This window comes from Phascolarctos cinereus, unplaced genomic scaffold (assembly GCF_003287225.1).
Source record: "Phascolarctos cinereus isolate Bilbo 61053 unplaced genomic scaffold, phaCin_HiC Scaffold_726;HRSCAF=1367, whole genome shotgun sequence".
NCBI classification, from domain to species: Eukaryota; Metazoa; Chordata; class Mammalia; order Diprotodontia; family Phascolarctidae; genus Phascolarctos; species Phascolarctos cinereus.
Window position 1 is genome coordinate 374032654 of NW_027556098.1, and position 13731 is coordinate 374046384.

General features: G+C 42.8%; 1 protein-coding gene across 3 annotated transcripts in view; it reads right to left on the reverse strand.

Moving 5' to 3' along the window:
• The window catches only part of LOC110206097 (selenoprotein N-like), a 29854-nt gene extending 17677 nt beyond the window's left edge, over positions 1-12177 (reverse strand). The window contains exons 1-3 of one of the 3 annotated variants that reach the window (XM_020983153.2): positions 11959-12177; positions 10783-10900; positions 5190-5332 (exon numbers count right to left, since the gene is read on the reverse strand). In XM_020983153.2, the coding sequence (XP_020838812.1) occupies positions 5190-5332; positions 10783-10900; positions 11959-12144 (447 nt within the window). In that variant the 5' untranslated portion in view covers positions 12145-12177. The remainder of the gene's footprint in view (positions 1-5189; positions 5333-10782; positions 10901-11958) is intronic. The other 2 variants (XM_078145584.1, XM_078145585.1) reach the window with 2 other exon arrangements.
• Between the last annotated feature and the right edge of the window lie 1554 nt (positions 12178-13731).

Here is a 13731-nt window from a genome sequence, read left to right on the forward strand (position 1 = left end):
GAGTTCCTATTCCCAAGGACCCTTGATTAGAGGGCCTCACTGCTGGCCTGCACAGTGAGATCCGAGTACCTGGCCCTCTGGCTTTGGTGCTGATTGCTTTTCACCTGGTGTAGAGTCCCTGCCTGCTTCAGAGGTACCTCCTAATTCTATACTGTATCTATTCTCCGCTGTAGTCTAACTGGCTTACTGACTTTCCCAAGAAAATATCTCAGCCTCAATACTTTTGCTTATCATGTTCTCACTGGAATATCTTTCTCTCTCTCCTCTTCCTATATCTGTCCTACCTATCCTTCAAGATATGTAATATTCTGAGACTTTTTCACATTCACCTCTCCCTTCTCTGGACACCTATAGTGCATATTGTCCACATTAATTTGATTCAATAAATCTTTTTACAAGATTTATCTCCTATTATGGGAATATATGCACAGACAAATATGACAGGTTTTACTTTCATGATGTTTACAGTCCAGTAGGGGAACTATAGTTTTGTGTATAAGAGAGGAATAAATAAGGTGCTATGAGAATAAAGAAGAGGTAATAGTTTCATAAATACAGAATGAGAAAGGCATGGTTAGGTAATTGAGAATTTTGTCTCAAAATGTTCTAGGGGGTCTTAGCAGACCACCAGCTCAATGAGTAAGCACTCTGATGCGACAGATAAAAAAGTTCAGGTGATACAGCTTCCAGGAATAAGGTGATAGCCATTCTATTCCTCTGCTATGGTCAAACCATACCTGGAATATTGTATTCAATTCTGGGAACCAGTTTTTTAAAATCTGATTTGTATCGATAATGTTTTCTTATTGCCTTCCTTTTCAAATATATCCTTATTCCCTCTCCCCATGGAGACAAAGAGAAAGGGGCCTGTATTTTCCCTCTCTTGACACGAGTTCCATTTTGGAATGCACTTCCATCTCAGTGTTCATTGAGCAAATCATATTCCTTTCCTTGCATTTAGATTGACCCCTGGTCTGCCCTGCTTGCATAGCTAAAAGTTACCATTGTAAGAAAACAGTCAGAAGAAAATATATACTGAAAACCCAAAATCTAATATATATTTCATAATATATCATCATCATGATTCTCCTTTTCACAGTGATAAAGTAGGCTCTAAGATATTATAAACCCTCATCTGAAAACTGTACACTCCATTTATCTCCCCTTGTATGGAATGCTGTAACCTTGTACCTGGCAGCAGTTTATAATTCAGCCTACCTATCCTCGGTATTTATTTCTTCATTCTCTCCTATGTACGTTGTAGACATGGTTTACAGAGATTTCTCTTGAAACAGCTGATGTCTCTTTCTCCCATGGCTTGTAACATCAATGAAGTTTCTTCTTATTGACTTGTACTCTATACTTTGAGTCGTGGGTCCTTGTTGACCATGATCTTTAGCTGATACATTGGCCAGGAACCCAAGGACGTGTGGCTGAGGAGAGACTGTAAACTCTACGTCTTTTTGAGGCGTAGGATTTCCCCTATTTATTTTTTTCTTCAGGTAGGTAACAAAATCTTGTTTCCTCTTCTTTTTATGATTCTGTTTGCGTTGACTTGCTTCCATTAGGAGGAATTGTTCTATTTTGTGTTTGGCTGATCTGGTTTTGTTCTGTGCCAGTAGATTTTTAGAAGCAGGGTGCTGCCATTATCACCTTCACTGAACCGTTGCCTAAATCATCTTTATTGTCTGTATGCTCACATCACTTCTTTTTGTTTTGTTTTTTTTTAATTTGGTTAGGTAATGGGGTTAAGTGACCTGCCCAGGGTCACATAGCTAGTAAGTGTTATATGTCTGAGACTGGATTTGAACTCAGGTCCTCCTGAATCCAGGGTCCGTGCTCTATCCACTGCACCACTTAGATGCCCCTCACATTGCTTTTAAGGTCTGAAGAGCCTTTGCAGACCCTCAGCAAAAGGGTCTGTTGTCTGTTCCCTCCTTTCCTTCTGTGTTTCTGGCTTTGGTTTTTGATGCCTGTCGAAACTGACTGCCCTCACTGCAGAGCTTTAGGAGGTGAAGAGCTGATGGCATCGGAGGGACAATGGACGTCCCCAATAGCCCTCTCCTTCTTTTGTCTCTTCCTGTGCGTTTCAATGGACAGGTTAGTATAAGTGAGTTCAAGTTTCCCTCAGTTCCAGCATCTCTCTGATTCATTATTCCCCCCAGACATGTTAGTGTAGTTAAGAAAAAAAATACTTAGAATGACAACTGAAAAATGTAAGGGAGAAATTGAGTGCGTCCCCATTAATAGTGCGCAGGCTTTTTCTACCCTAAACTTTCAGAGGAAGTGAAGGGAACTGAACAGTGGTTGTTTGTTCACTTTTGCCTTAAATATATAGCTGCCTCTTAAGAAGAGAAAAGGGAAAATGGGATGCTTTCTTTGACTGGCACAAAGAGGCTTGCAAGGAAGATTTTGATTTTGAGGTCTTGTTATCTGGGAAGAGGGAAGATATTCCTGGCAAAAAGAATGTTGTTGAGCAAGGGTACAGAGTTGAGAAAGCATGGAGAATAAATTGAGGGCAGAGTGAATGAGGAATGGGAGGAGGCAACCTTGGAAAGGCCAGCTGAGGCCTCTTTCACAGGGTGCCTGCACCTCACAATCTCCTTATACTTCAGAGAAGAGAGGGATCCTTTCTTTGCCCTTTGGCAACCCTGTTTTTTAAAAAAATCTACCAATTTCTATTTTTTCCCTACTTAATAGTATTTTTTTTACAATTACATGTAAAGATAGTTTTCAACATTCGCTTCTATAAAATTTTGAGTTCCAAAATTTTTTCTCTCTCCCCCCTTCCCAAGACTGCAAGCAATCTGATACAGGCTATACATGTACAATCACATTAAACATATTTCCACGTTAGTCATGTTGTGAAAGAAGAATCAGAACAAAAGGGAAAAATCACAAGAAAGAAAAATTTAAAAAAAGAGAGCAAATAGTATGCTTTGATCTGCATTCAGACTCCATAATTCTTTCTCTGGATGTGGTTAGCATTTTCCATCACGAGTCTTTTGGAATTGTCTAAGATCATTGTATTATTGAGAAGAGCTAAGTGTATCAAAGCTGATTATTGCACAATGTTTCCGTTACTGTATACAATGTTCTCCTGCTTCTGCTAACTTCACTCAGCATCAGTTCATTTAAGTCTTTCCAGGTTTTTCTGAAATCCGCCTGCTCAACATGTCTTATGGAACAATAGTATTCCATTATGTTCATACATCACAACTTGTTCAGCCATTCCCCAACTGATGGGCATCCCCTCAGTTTCCAATTCTTGGCCACCACAAGAAGAGCTGGCAGTACTGTTGCTAATTCATTTTGATGTGTAAGTAGTGTGTGTTTACTTAAAGAGTCAGAGGACCTGGGTTGGAATCTCATTTCTACCACTTAACTCTGTGACCCTGAGCAAGGCCTCAGTCTCTGTGGGCTTCAGCTTCTTCATCTGTAAAATGAGGAGGTTGGACTAGACCAGGGGTGGGGAACCTTCGTCCTCAAGGCTACATATGGCCTTCCACATCCTTGCGCTTGGCCTTTTGATGAGTCCAAGTTTTACAGAACAAATCCTTTTATTAAGGGGATTCTGTGAAATTTGGACTCAGTCAAAAGGCCACACCCAAGGACCTAGAAGGCCACATGTGGCCTCGAGGCTGCAGGTTCCCCACATCTGGACTAGACACCCTTTAAAATCTCTTCCAGCTCCAAAGCCATGATTCGATGAACTTTTAAAGTCATGTCTTATATACTCCCCCTTATTACCCTAGGATCAGGCTTTCTCTGTGCCATCCTGCTGAGGGGGAAAAGAAATATTGGGGGATATCTATGTTCCCAAGGTTTCATTTCCCTCCCAGCTGTGCTTCTGACTCTCTGGTCTTTACCACCATGACTTAGCTGCTTTCTCACCCTAGAAATTCCCTAACATCTGGAACCTTCTCACCTTCGAATATCCCTCCACCATTCTGCACCCCACTCCCCAATTGTTGAGTTTCTCATGAGGCCTACATTTTAGGAGGGGCCCAGGCCAGCCACGCTTCATTCTATGGACCTGTTAATCATGCCCCCCTCACATGGTATTCCTCAGCCCCCATTGCTTTTTACCTCTCTTTTATACATTATCTCTTAAGCTCTTAAAGGCAGCAACTGTCCTTCTTTATGCCTGGTACAAAGTAAATACTTAATAAATGCTTGCTGCCTGCCTACCTACCCAAGGCTTGAATCCCAGAAATGAGCCCTAGTCCTTAGCTGGTCATTGTGAAAATGATTTAAAACCCTGTTATTCCATCACACCTCACAGCTCAGCTATTTTTACAGGTGCCCAAATACTCCAGAGCCTTTGCTTTCTTGGCCTGCAGGCGTTCTTTTCTCTTTCCCCTTTCCTGAGAAGATCACTGCTCTCTCCTTCCTCACTGAGAAGACTGAGGAAATGTCATCTGAGGCTGGAGTTATGGTTGGGGGTAAGGAAGGATAGGTAGGTAAGCTAGCCGGGCAAAGAGTTCCCTATCACGTGCATTTAATATCGTGTGTAAAGAGCTGTGTCTGGTAAGGTGTCTTGAGGGGCTTATGGAAATCAGCCCAGGACTGCTTTTTGTTACCATAAATTGTGGCAGCTGTGACTTGTCCAAGGTCAGGCAGATAGCAATAATTGCCAAATGTTGGATTTGAACCTATGTAGGCATTCTGTCTGAAGCTGAATTAATTTCATTGTTAACCTGAGTTAAATATTACAAAGAAGGGCACCCTTTCTGTTTACTTTCTGTTTGTGCTCAGGAAATGTTATTTCATTGAATATTTATCTGAGAAAAGGAATTTTGCACCTCTCCTCCTGGCTCTCTCCCTCTGAAATCACATAATGCGTCTCCAAGTCACCTCAAAGGACTTCTAGATCATCCAAAACTCTAGAGGCACAGATAACTGAGAACTGCACAGCGTCTTTATATTTAGACCTTCTAAAGGGAGAAAAGAGGGACCAGGTAGGGAAAACAGAGGTGGAGGCTTGGGGACAGAGCAATTTTTCCATATACTGTGGGGTAAAAAACAGAGAACTCTTCAGTGTGGGAGCTTTATGGCTCTACTTCAGGTTGCCTCAGTTCCATCACATGACTAATTTGGCATTGGGATGGAAGAGTACAATAGATACCTCACAAGCCTGTAACATGGCGTCTTCGGCTTACACTGCCCAGTCCTCCCTTCAGACTTACCCCCAGGAATCCATTGTTGCTCTTGGACATGGTTTCTCGGAGCAGAGGCTGGAATCTGGCCATCATAGAAAATTTCTCCTCGCTGAGGTCAAGTGGAGAGCTCTGAGACACTTCCTCCTCGAGGATGCTGATGGATGTGACTGCTGTGGAACATAGACATGTTAACAGAATCAGTGCCATCTCTTCTGGTACCAGGGAGAAAGTATTTCTCTTCCCCTCTCCATTATCCTATGGAGAATCCCCCTCTGCCAAGTGAGAAGGAACATTCACATTTGTATGGGAAGGGGGCTGGGTCTTAGACTTGAATCTGTACCCCATTTTGTTTCCCCAACTGTAAAATGGAGACAATTTTCCCTGCCTGGCAAGAAGGTTAGGAGTTGTTTTAGGAAAAAGAACTCCATGGGGGACTACTATGTGACAGGCATTGTACTAAATGCTGGGGATACAAAATGATGCAAAAGACAGTCCCTGACCTCAAGAAGCTTACAATCTAATGGCAGAGACAATATGCAAACAAATATACATAAAGCAGTCTGTATATAGTGTTTTGTATTTGCTCCTGGGGGTGACTGGGAGCCACTGGAATTGAGTAGGGGGAGTAAGACGGTTGGACCTGTGCTTTAGGAAAATCACTTTAGTGTCTCAATGGAGGATAAATTGGAGTGAGGGGAGACTTGAGGCAGGCCAACTCACCAGCAGGATGGAATGTGAGGTGGGATTCAAAGTCAGGTCTTTCTGACTCCAATTCTAGTGTTCTGTCCATTATACCACCTTGCTGCATAGGTTTTGGAATGGTAATGATCATATTCTAATCCCAGCACTACGACCAACAATTCTAACTTTATGATGTTGAGAAAGTCCTTTCACATATCTCAACTTCATTTTTCCAACTATAAAATAAATGGGTTAGCCTAGATCTTTCCTGGGGTTCTTTTTCAGTTCTGAATTTCTGCTCATACTGTTTCTAAAAGCATAAATGTTCAGAAATAAGAGGATGAAGCTGTGTATATCTGGGTACACATTCATTTAAGAAAGCATTTGTTGTTTATAAAAGTCATGCTCCAATGCCTCATCGGGGTGTCAAGGTGACCCTGGGCTTTCCACGTATGTTGGAAGAGAACAAGCTTGGGGAGGTTCTACTGACAAGGATGTATGTCCTCTATCTGAAGGCCAGATCACCCATGCAGGGAAAGGCTCATTACCCCTATCTGGCCACAAGTGATCAGTTTTGGGAGAATCACAACCCATATGACAAAAAATATTAAAAACAGCCCTCAGTGTGATATGCTCCCCTCTCCCCCTTCTGCCTTTGCAGATTAGTAGTAATAGGGGCAGAATGTACTAAGAACCACACATTCGTGGACTGTCTATAAAAATTAACTGCTGGTACTCTGAAAGGGAGGTCCTTGTCAATAGCAACCAATGAACATTTCCAGAAGAATTCAATCTTATCAATATTGGCCACTTCAATACTAATGAAAGCAAAAGACAAATGGAAGTTGCATCTAAATTGAGGAAATCTGAAAAGTTCTTCCTGGAGAGACAAAGGAGTTGGCTCATCATCCATCCAAAGGAAACAAGAAACATTTCATGGGATGCTGAGTCATCTCTTATTGTAGTGGTCATGAGTGAGCATTTGCAAAAAGACCATCGTGAAGGAATTATAACTTACACGCGAAAATCTGTTGTAGACAGCGAGGAGGCAAAAACACTATGCAGAATTCAATAGAGACCCTCCAAATTAAACCAACATATACTTTAATACTCAGTCTTCTATGCAAATATGGGCATAAAGGGTGATAGAAAATGTGGCTCAGGATTAAGAAATAAAAGAAGCCCAAAGAGCACTGAATAGCATCACACAAAAAAATGAAGCTGATTTCTTAGCAGATAGGAAATGACTGATGACTGATATGGGAGGCATTTCCGTATTAGCCATGTATATAGTCAAACTATTGGTTTGTTAGAGCAAAACTCAAAATTGACAACAAATTAATAGAATACAAATAAGAAGTTATTGCATATAATGAAAACATCTCCAAACTGACCTCTTTAAATCAACAACTGACAATTAAAACAGGAGAAACAGATAAAACAACAGTCACTGACACAGATTATCACTATTTTCTAAGGACGTTTTAGCAATATAAATCAGTCATAGAGCAAGGAGGCTAAAAGCCTAGAAACAATCTCAGCCAGTAAATGTGTGATTTCCTTTCTAAGAGAAGAAATATAGAAGGTAAAACCAATATTTGTTTAGAATATAGAGGAAAATGGTAAATTATGAGCAGTATCACCTTATAAAAGTGACAAACAATAGAAGAAAAACCACATTTGTAGAAAGCTTGGAGATCTAATTAAGCCAGACCATTTTGAGAACATTTAAGGATAAAGCTAGGACAAGCAACAGATGAGAAAATGGAAAAGATCTGCCAAAATTATTCTGAAAAGCTATTCAATCATCAACAAAAGTGAATATACTACATTTGTCCTCTAATATCCCTGATACTAGTCCCCAATATGCTGTATGACAAAGGCATCTGAGTGTGGCTGAATCAGACTAAGATGTGTAATTGGAAAACAGTCAACAAAATAAATATGAATGCAATAAAACACAGATCACGTTAACATGGTTTCCTAAGCCAATATGTGGCTGCGGGGATCCAGTTCTATTTGAGTTCTCACCAGTGCTGTCAGGGAGGTGGAAATGACATGAAAGAAAACAAAGATGGAAAGGGCAGATGGGTCAGACCAAGTCTGTCCAGAGCACTGAAGATGACACACTCTTGAGGGGACTGAAGGACTGTTTCTCAAGGCACCTGAGAGGACACCAAATCCTTTTTTTTTTTTAAATTTAAATTATTTTAATTTTTTTTTATTTTTTATTTTTTTTTCCATATGCTTTTGAGTTGAAAATTTTTCTCCCTTTTCCTCCTCCCCACCTTCCCCAAGATGGCGTACAATCTGACATAGGCTTTACATTTACATACCCATTAAACATATTTTCACATTAGTGAAGTTGTAAGTAAAAATTAAAACCAATAGGAGGAACCATCAGAAAGATGAAACAAAACCTCAACAGAAGGTAAAAATAAGTGACAGTGATTTGACTTCCATAGTTCTTTCTTTGGATGTGGACAGCATTTTCCATCCCGAGGCCTCTGGAGACGTCTTAGATCCTCGTAATGCTGAGAAGGGTTCAGTTTAACATTCTTAGTCATTGCATAACGTGGCTGTTATTGTGTACAAAGTCCTCTTGGAGGACACCAAATCCTTACAACAACCAACCAACCCCTGGACATTATGACTACTACAAAGTGATAAAGAAGATGCTAAATACTGACCTATATGTCTACTTTCCTATGTCTACAAAATCTTCATGAGAATAATCTATACACATTTTGAGGGCACCCTTGATGAAAATATGAGAAGGGAACAGACATGTTTTTGCTAACAAAACGTGAAAGCAGACCATATAACTTTACAGTTATGTAATTACCTGGTTTATTTTATGTTAACTATAAAAAAAGCATTTGACTCAGCAGATCAAAATACTGTCTGAAAGATTATCTTCTAGTAAGGCTACAGACATGTAACATAATTCAGTTCAATGACCAAGTAATTATACCCTTAGGGAATGTGCCTGTCATTTCACTGGTACACGAAATTACCAGATGAGGAATCTACCAATGCAAACTGGCAACTCCTTTGCAGCTTACAGTCTTAAAAGGGTGACCTAGCACACTGAGAGATTGATTTGACCAAGATCACATGGTCAGTATTTGACTTGAGCCTAGGCATTCTGACTCTAAGGACAGTTCTCTATCCACTGCACCATGCTGTTTCTGTGATAAATATCAAATGAGACATAAAACAGGAAGAAGTGCGTTTGCTAAGTGTTTGCCATTTTCATGGCGGAGGCTACATTCAGAGTCCAAAAGGAAAAGCAAGGCCTATAGATGGTGAAAATCTTCTAGGTGCTCCTGTTTATGGATGACACTGTGCTGACTGCATCCTGTTCCCAAACACTGCAGTGTTATGAGATCCAGAATTATTTAAGAGTCCAGCCCAACTATTTTCACTGCAAAAACCAAATAGAGAAAGAAGGCATATTGTTCAGAGTATGATGGAGATAGGTCACAGAACTGAAATCTTAGTACATATAGTTTAGTCAGACGCTGCCGATGGACAATGCATTGGGGCAATGACCCAGAGTTAAAAAGGAAGAAAGCAGGCTGGATAGCATCTGGGAAATTGCCCAGTGCTTTTAATGACCCTGAGCTTTTCCTTGAAGCAAAGATCATCTTTTGATAAATGGTCAATGTTTTTCTGGTGATCCTACATGGCTTTGAAGCAGGGAAGACCTCCATTTCAAGACTATTCAAACCGTCAGCTACTTATGAGGCAACAGAGAGATGCATGGTGGGATCAAATGCCAGGCTTGTAGGAGAAACAGCATAAATATGTGACCAAAACAACGGACAAGAAGAAATGATGTGGTCATATAATGAGAATGAAGGATAACTAATGGAGGGTTCTTGTTTCCCATTGGTTCCAAGTAACATCAAGAGAGCTAAAGCTGGGGTTCATAAAGCAGGCAGCTAGGTGGTACAGTGGATTGGGAGCTGGGCCGGGAGTCAGGAATACCCGAATTCAAATTCAGCCTCAGACATTTACTTGCTATGTAACCCTTGGTAAGTCCCTTAACTTCTGTCTCAGTTTCCTCATCTGTAAAATGGGCATAATAACAGCAACTACCTCCTAGGGTTGTATCAAATGAAATAAAATTTATAAGATGCTTTGCAAATGTTAAAGTACTATATCAATGCTAACTATTATTTACAACTGGAAGTCTTGTAACTTATTAAAATATTGATAACTACTTTTGTATAGTTGGTTTCCTTTGAAATACTGTATGTTTTGTTTTATACACTTAACATTCTGAGAAGGGGACCATAGGCTTAAGACAGATTGCCAGAGGTCCAAAACACAAAAAGAGGTTAAGAATCTCTTAAAGGAAGGGCTCTAATGAGTTGGGCAGACCCAAAGGACTTCAGTTGAGAACCCACCCATATCTGGCACTGTGTGACCTCTAGCAATCATTTAACCTCCTTCTGCCTCAGTTTCCTCATCTGCAAAATGAGGAATTGGACCAGCTGGCCTCTGGGATTCCTTCTTGCTGTAGTTCTGTGATCCTGTGAAAGATTTTTAGAACATGGACAAAAGTCACACAAGATAAGGGGGAGATGGGTTGTGACCTACAGGGGCAGGAAGGCACACAGGAACATAACCTGCGAAAAAAGCTCAGATCAAAATAAAGTCTGGGAAGAAAGCAGCTCTGGGAATTTGAGGGATCATTAGTTTGCCTATTACTTAATTATTGCCACTGTCATCATTGATAATGATCATTATTGATGCCTGATGTTTGTACAGCCCTTTAAGGAGACAAGCTTTTCTAATGAATTCTATCTTTTACCCTTGCCTTGACCTGTGAGGTAGAAATGTGGTTTTTCTTTTCAGATGGGGAAACGAACAAGTCACTCCAATTTTCCACCAGGGTCTTCCCCATCAGCCCCTAGTGACTCCCAAGTACCTATCAATTTCTTAGCATCAGGCTTGAACTCTTCAAGGTTGATGTACATGTCTCTGTCTGCATCCAGAGAGGAGAAGAGAAAGAATCCATCCTTCCCCAGGAACTTCTGTGCGGCCTCCTGCGTCAGAACAAGGGGACAGAGAGAAGGGCTGAGCATACAAGAAGAGGCCTAATTTGCTGCTCTTCCTGCCTTGGGATCAGACAGAGTTAGGACGTTTTACTCTCCAGGCAAACTGAGTTGGCTGGAGGCTTTCTCCTGGAGGCAGGAGAAAGGGGTTAGATAAGGTTTGGCCACTTTTTTTTGTTTTGTTTTTTTTTTGGCAAGGCTTAGGTTGACTGGAGAGACAGCTCATGAGAACTGAGGTGTTTAAGAAACTGTAACTAAGCCCAAGGTGTTGGAAGGAGACAGCTGTCAGCGTGGATAAGGAGATGAAGGGAGAAAGAAGAGAACTGAAGGTCCCACAAATAACAGCAGAGATGTTATGGATGAGACGGGAGTGAATGTTAAAAGAGAAAGGTGACGGAAAGCAGTCTTGAGGAATAAGGCGATTCCTTGGTGTCAGGTAAGAGAAAAGAAGACGTGGATCTTCAGGACAAAGCTAGGCTTCACTAGGATCATCAAAGGATGGAAGGGAGGTGAGAAGGCATCTAAGATGAAAGGGAATTTGTGACTAACAGGAGGAGGGTGGTTCAGAGGAGACTGAGCTGAAGAGGCCTGAATGTGGGGAGAGGGCTGTTGGAGAGTGTAGGGAAAAGGCAAGGGGACCCAAGAGAGACAGATGAATCAGAATGAAGATGGGGAAAGGGAAGAGGCAGGGAAGGGGATGGGGAAGGGGGAGCTGATAGGGAGGAGGAAGGCGATGAAGAAGAGAGGGGATGAGGAGAAAGAAGATAAGAAGGGGGAGGGGATGGGGAAAGGAGGAGGAGGAAGAAGGGGATGAGGGAGAAGAGGATGGGGAGGAGAAAGAGGAAAGGGATGGGGGGAAGGGGATGGGGAGGAGAAAGAAGATGAGGGGGGAGGGGATGGAGGAGGAGGAAGGGGATAACAAGGGGATGGGAGAGGAGGAAGAGGAAGGAGATGAAAGGGAGGGGATGGGGGAGGAGGAAGGAGCTCCAGCGTGGTCCCCTCCCCCCACCCCACGTCTCCCTGCCCCCCTCCTACAGGCTGGGCCTGACCCGCAGCGCCTCGGCCTGGGCCTCCCGGTAGTCCACGTAGCCCCGGCCGGCGACGGCCAGCAGCGCCCCCAGCACTACCACCAGCAGCGCCAAGTCTCGGAGGCTGCGGGGGTGGCGTCGCGGGCGGCCGGGGGGCTGCGGGGGTAGGCGGGACTCGTTGGGCCCCGGCCTCCTGGGAAGGTCCATGATAGGAGGCCGCAGCTCCGGCTCCTCCTCCTCAGAGGCGAAAATGCCAACCGACCAATGGTGAGGAGGGGGCGGGGCCAGCTGTTTCGAAGCGACCCGGATCGGGAGGGGTGTGGCCAGAACAACTGACTGACAGCCAGAGAGGGGCGGGACCGGAGCCTGACTGACAACTGGAGATCCTCAGTCCACCATCCCTCTATCAGGAGGTGAGTAGCACTCTTCATCTATCCTCTGGAATCATTGGAATGATCAGAATCCCATGTTTTTAATCTTTACAACATTGTTGATAAGTTATTCTCCTTGTTCTGCTCACTTCATTCTGCATCACTTTGTACAAATCTTCCCAGGTTTCTCTGAAATTGTCCCTTCGGCACTTCTTACAGCACAATAGCATTTCATTGCATCCCTATACCATGATTTGTTTAGCCATTCCCTAATTGTTGGGTACCCCCTTAGTTTCTGGTTCTCTGCACTGACGAAAAGGGCTATGCAGATTTTTGTACTTACAGCCTTTCCCCTTTCTCTTTGATATGTTTGGGCATTAAGAATGGTGATGCTATTGCTGGGTCAAAGAGTGTGCACAGTTTAGTAACAGTCTCAGCTTTGGTCAGTGGCTCACAAGCTATAGTAAGGTACTAATGGTCCAATCTTAGTCTATTACTCATCTAAGAGGTTCTGATAGGAAGAGATGATGCCAGGAGTCATTGCAGGTGGCTTTATTAGTGGCATATTGGCACTACTCTCAGAGGTCAGTGGTGGATGTCCAGAGGCCAGGGGCACAAGCTAGAAACATAGAGGAGGAAAGGAGAGAAAAAGGGAACAGCCTGGAAGGGATACCGGGCACTTGAGGAGTTAGGTAATAGCTGTGGAACAGAAGAGTTGATTTCTGGGTATCAGCCGAGGGTAGGAGACATTCAAGCAGTCAAGGGGCTGCCAGTGATTTCTCCACTGACCAGAGATTTAAGCGGGGTCTTTCTAGGGATCTTTAAGGGATGCTCTTTACCTTCAAGGTAGTGTGGCCCTATCAAGACTATTCACTGCAACCACTTGTTTATCCAGGGGAGGGTTGGTTGGACTTTCCAATGAGTAGACATTCAAGATAGTTGTTTGTCCTTCATTCTGCAACAGGATCAATGATATCAGGAAGTCGATGTTTTGACTTGCAAGTGGATTGGATGTGAGGCAGAGCTGTGCAAAGTCATCCATTTCGCTCTCTCCTCTAGAGTCATTCAGAGTCCAGTGGCAAGGCTAGGTCAGGACAACTGGCAGATGCAGGGAAATAATGAACCATCACCTCAGCAAATGCTGTGTAAAAGCCCATTTGCCAGTTGTACATGGATTGTCTAAACCATAGAGAATCTGTTTATTAATATAAAGTGTCAGCTCTTGGGAATCTCTGGGCCCCTGCCCTATTCTATCAGTTTCTGACTGCCTCCCCACCCCCCTTCCCCACCCAGGTCAGTTCCTGGGAATCTCTGCTCTGATCTGCAGTTTCTAACGGTCCCCAAGAAGACTCCCACATACCTTAGCAGTTTCTAACTACTCCTGTTCCAGGACAGAGATAATCACAAGGACACTTCTCCCACA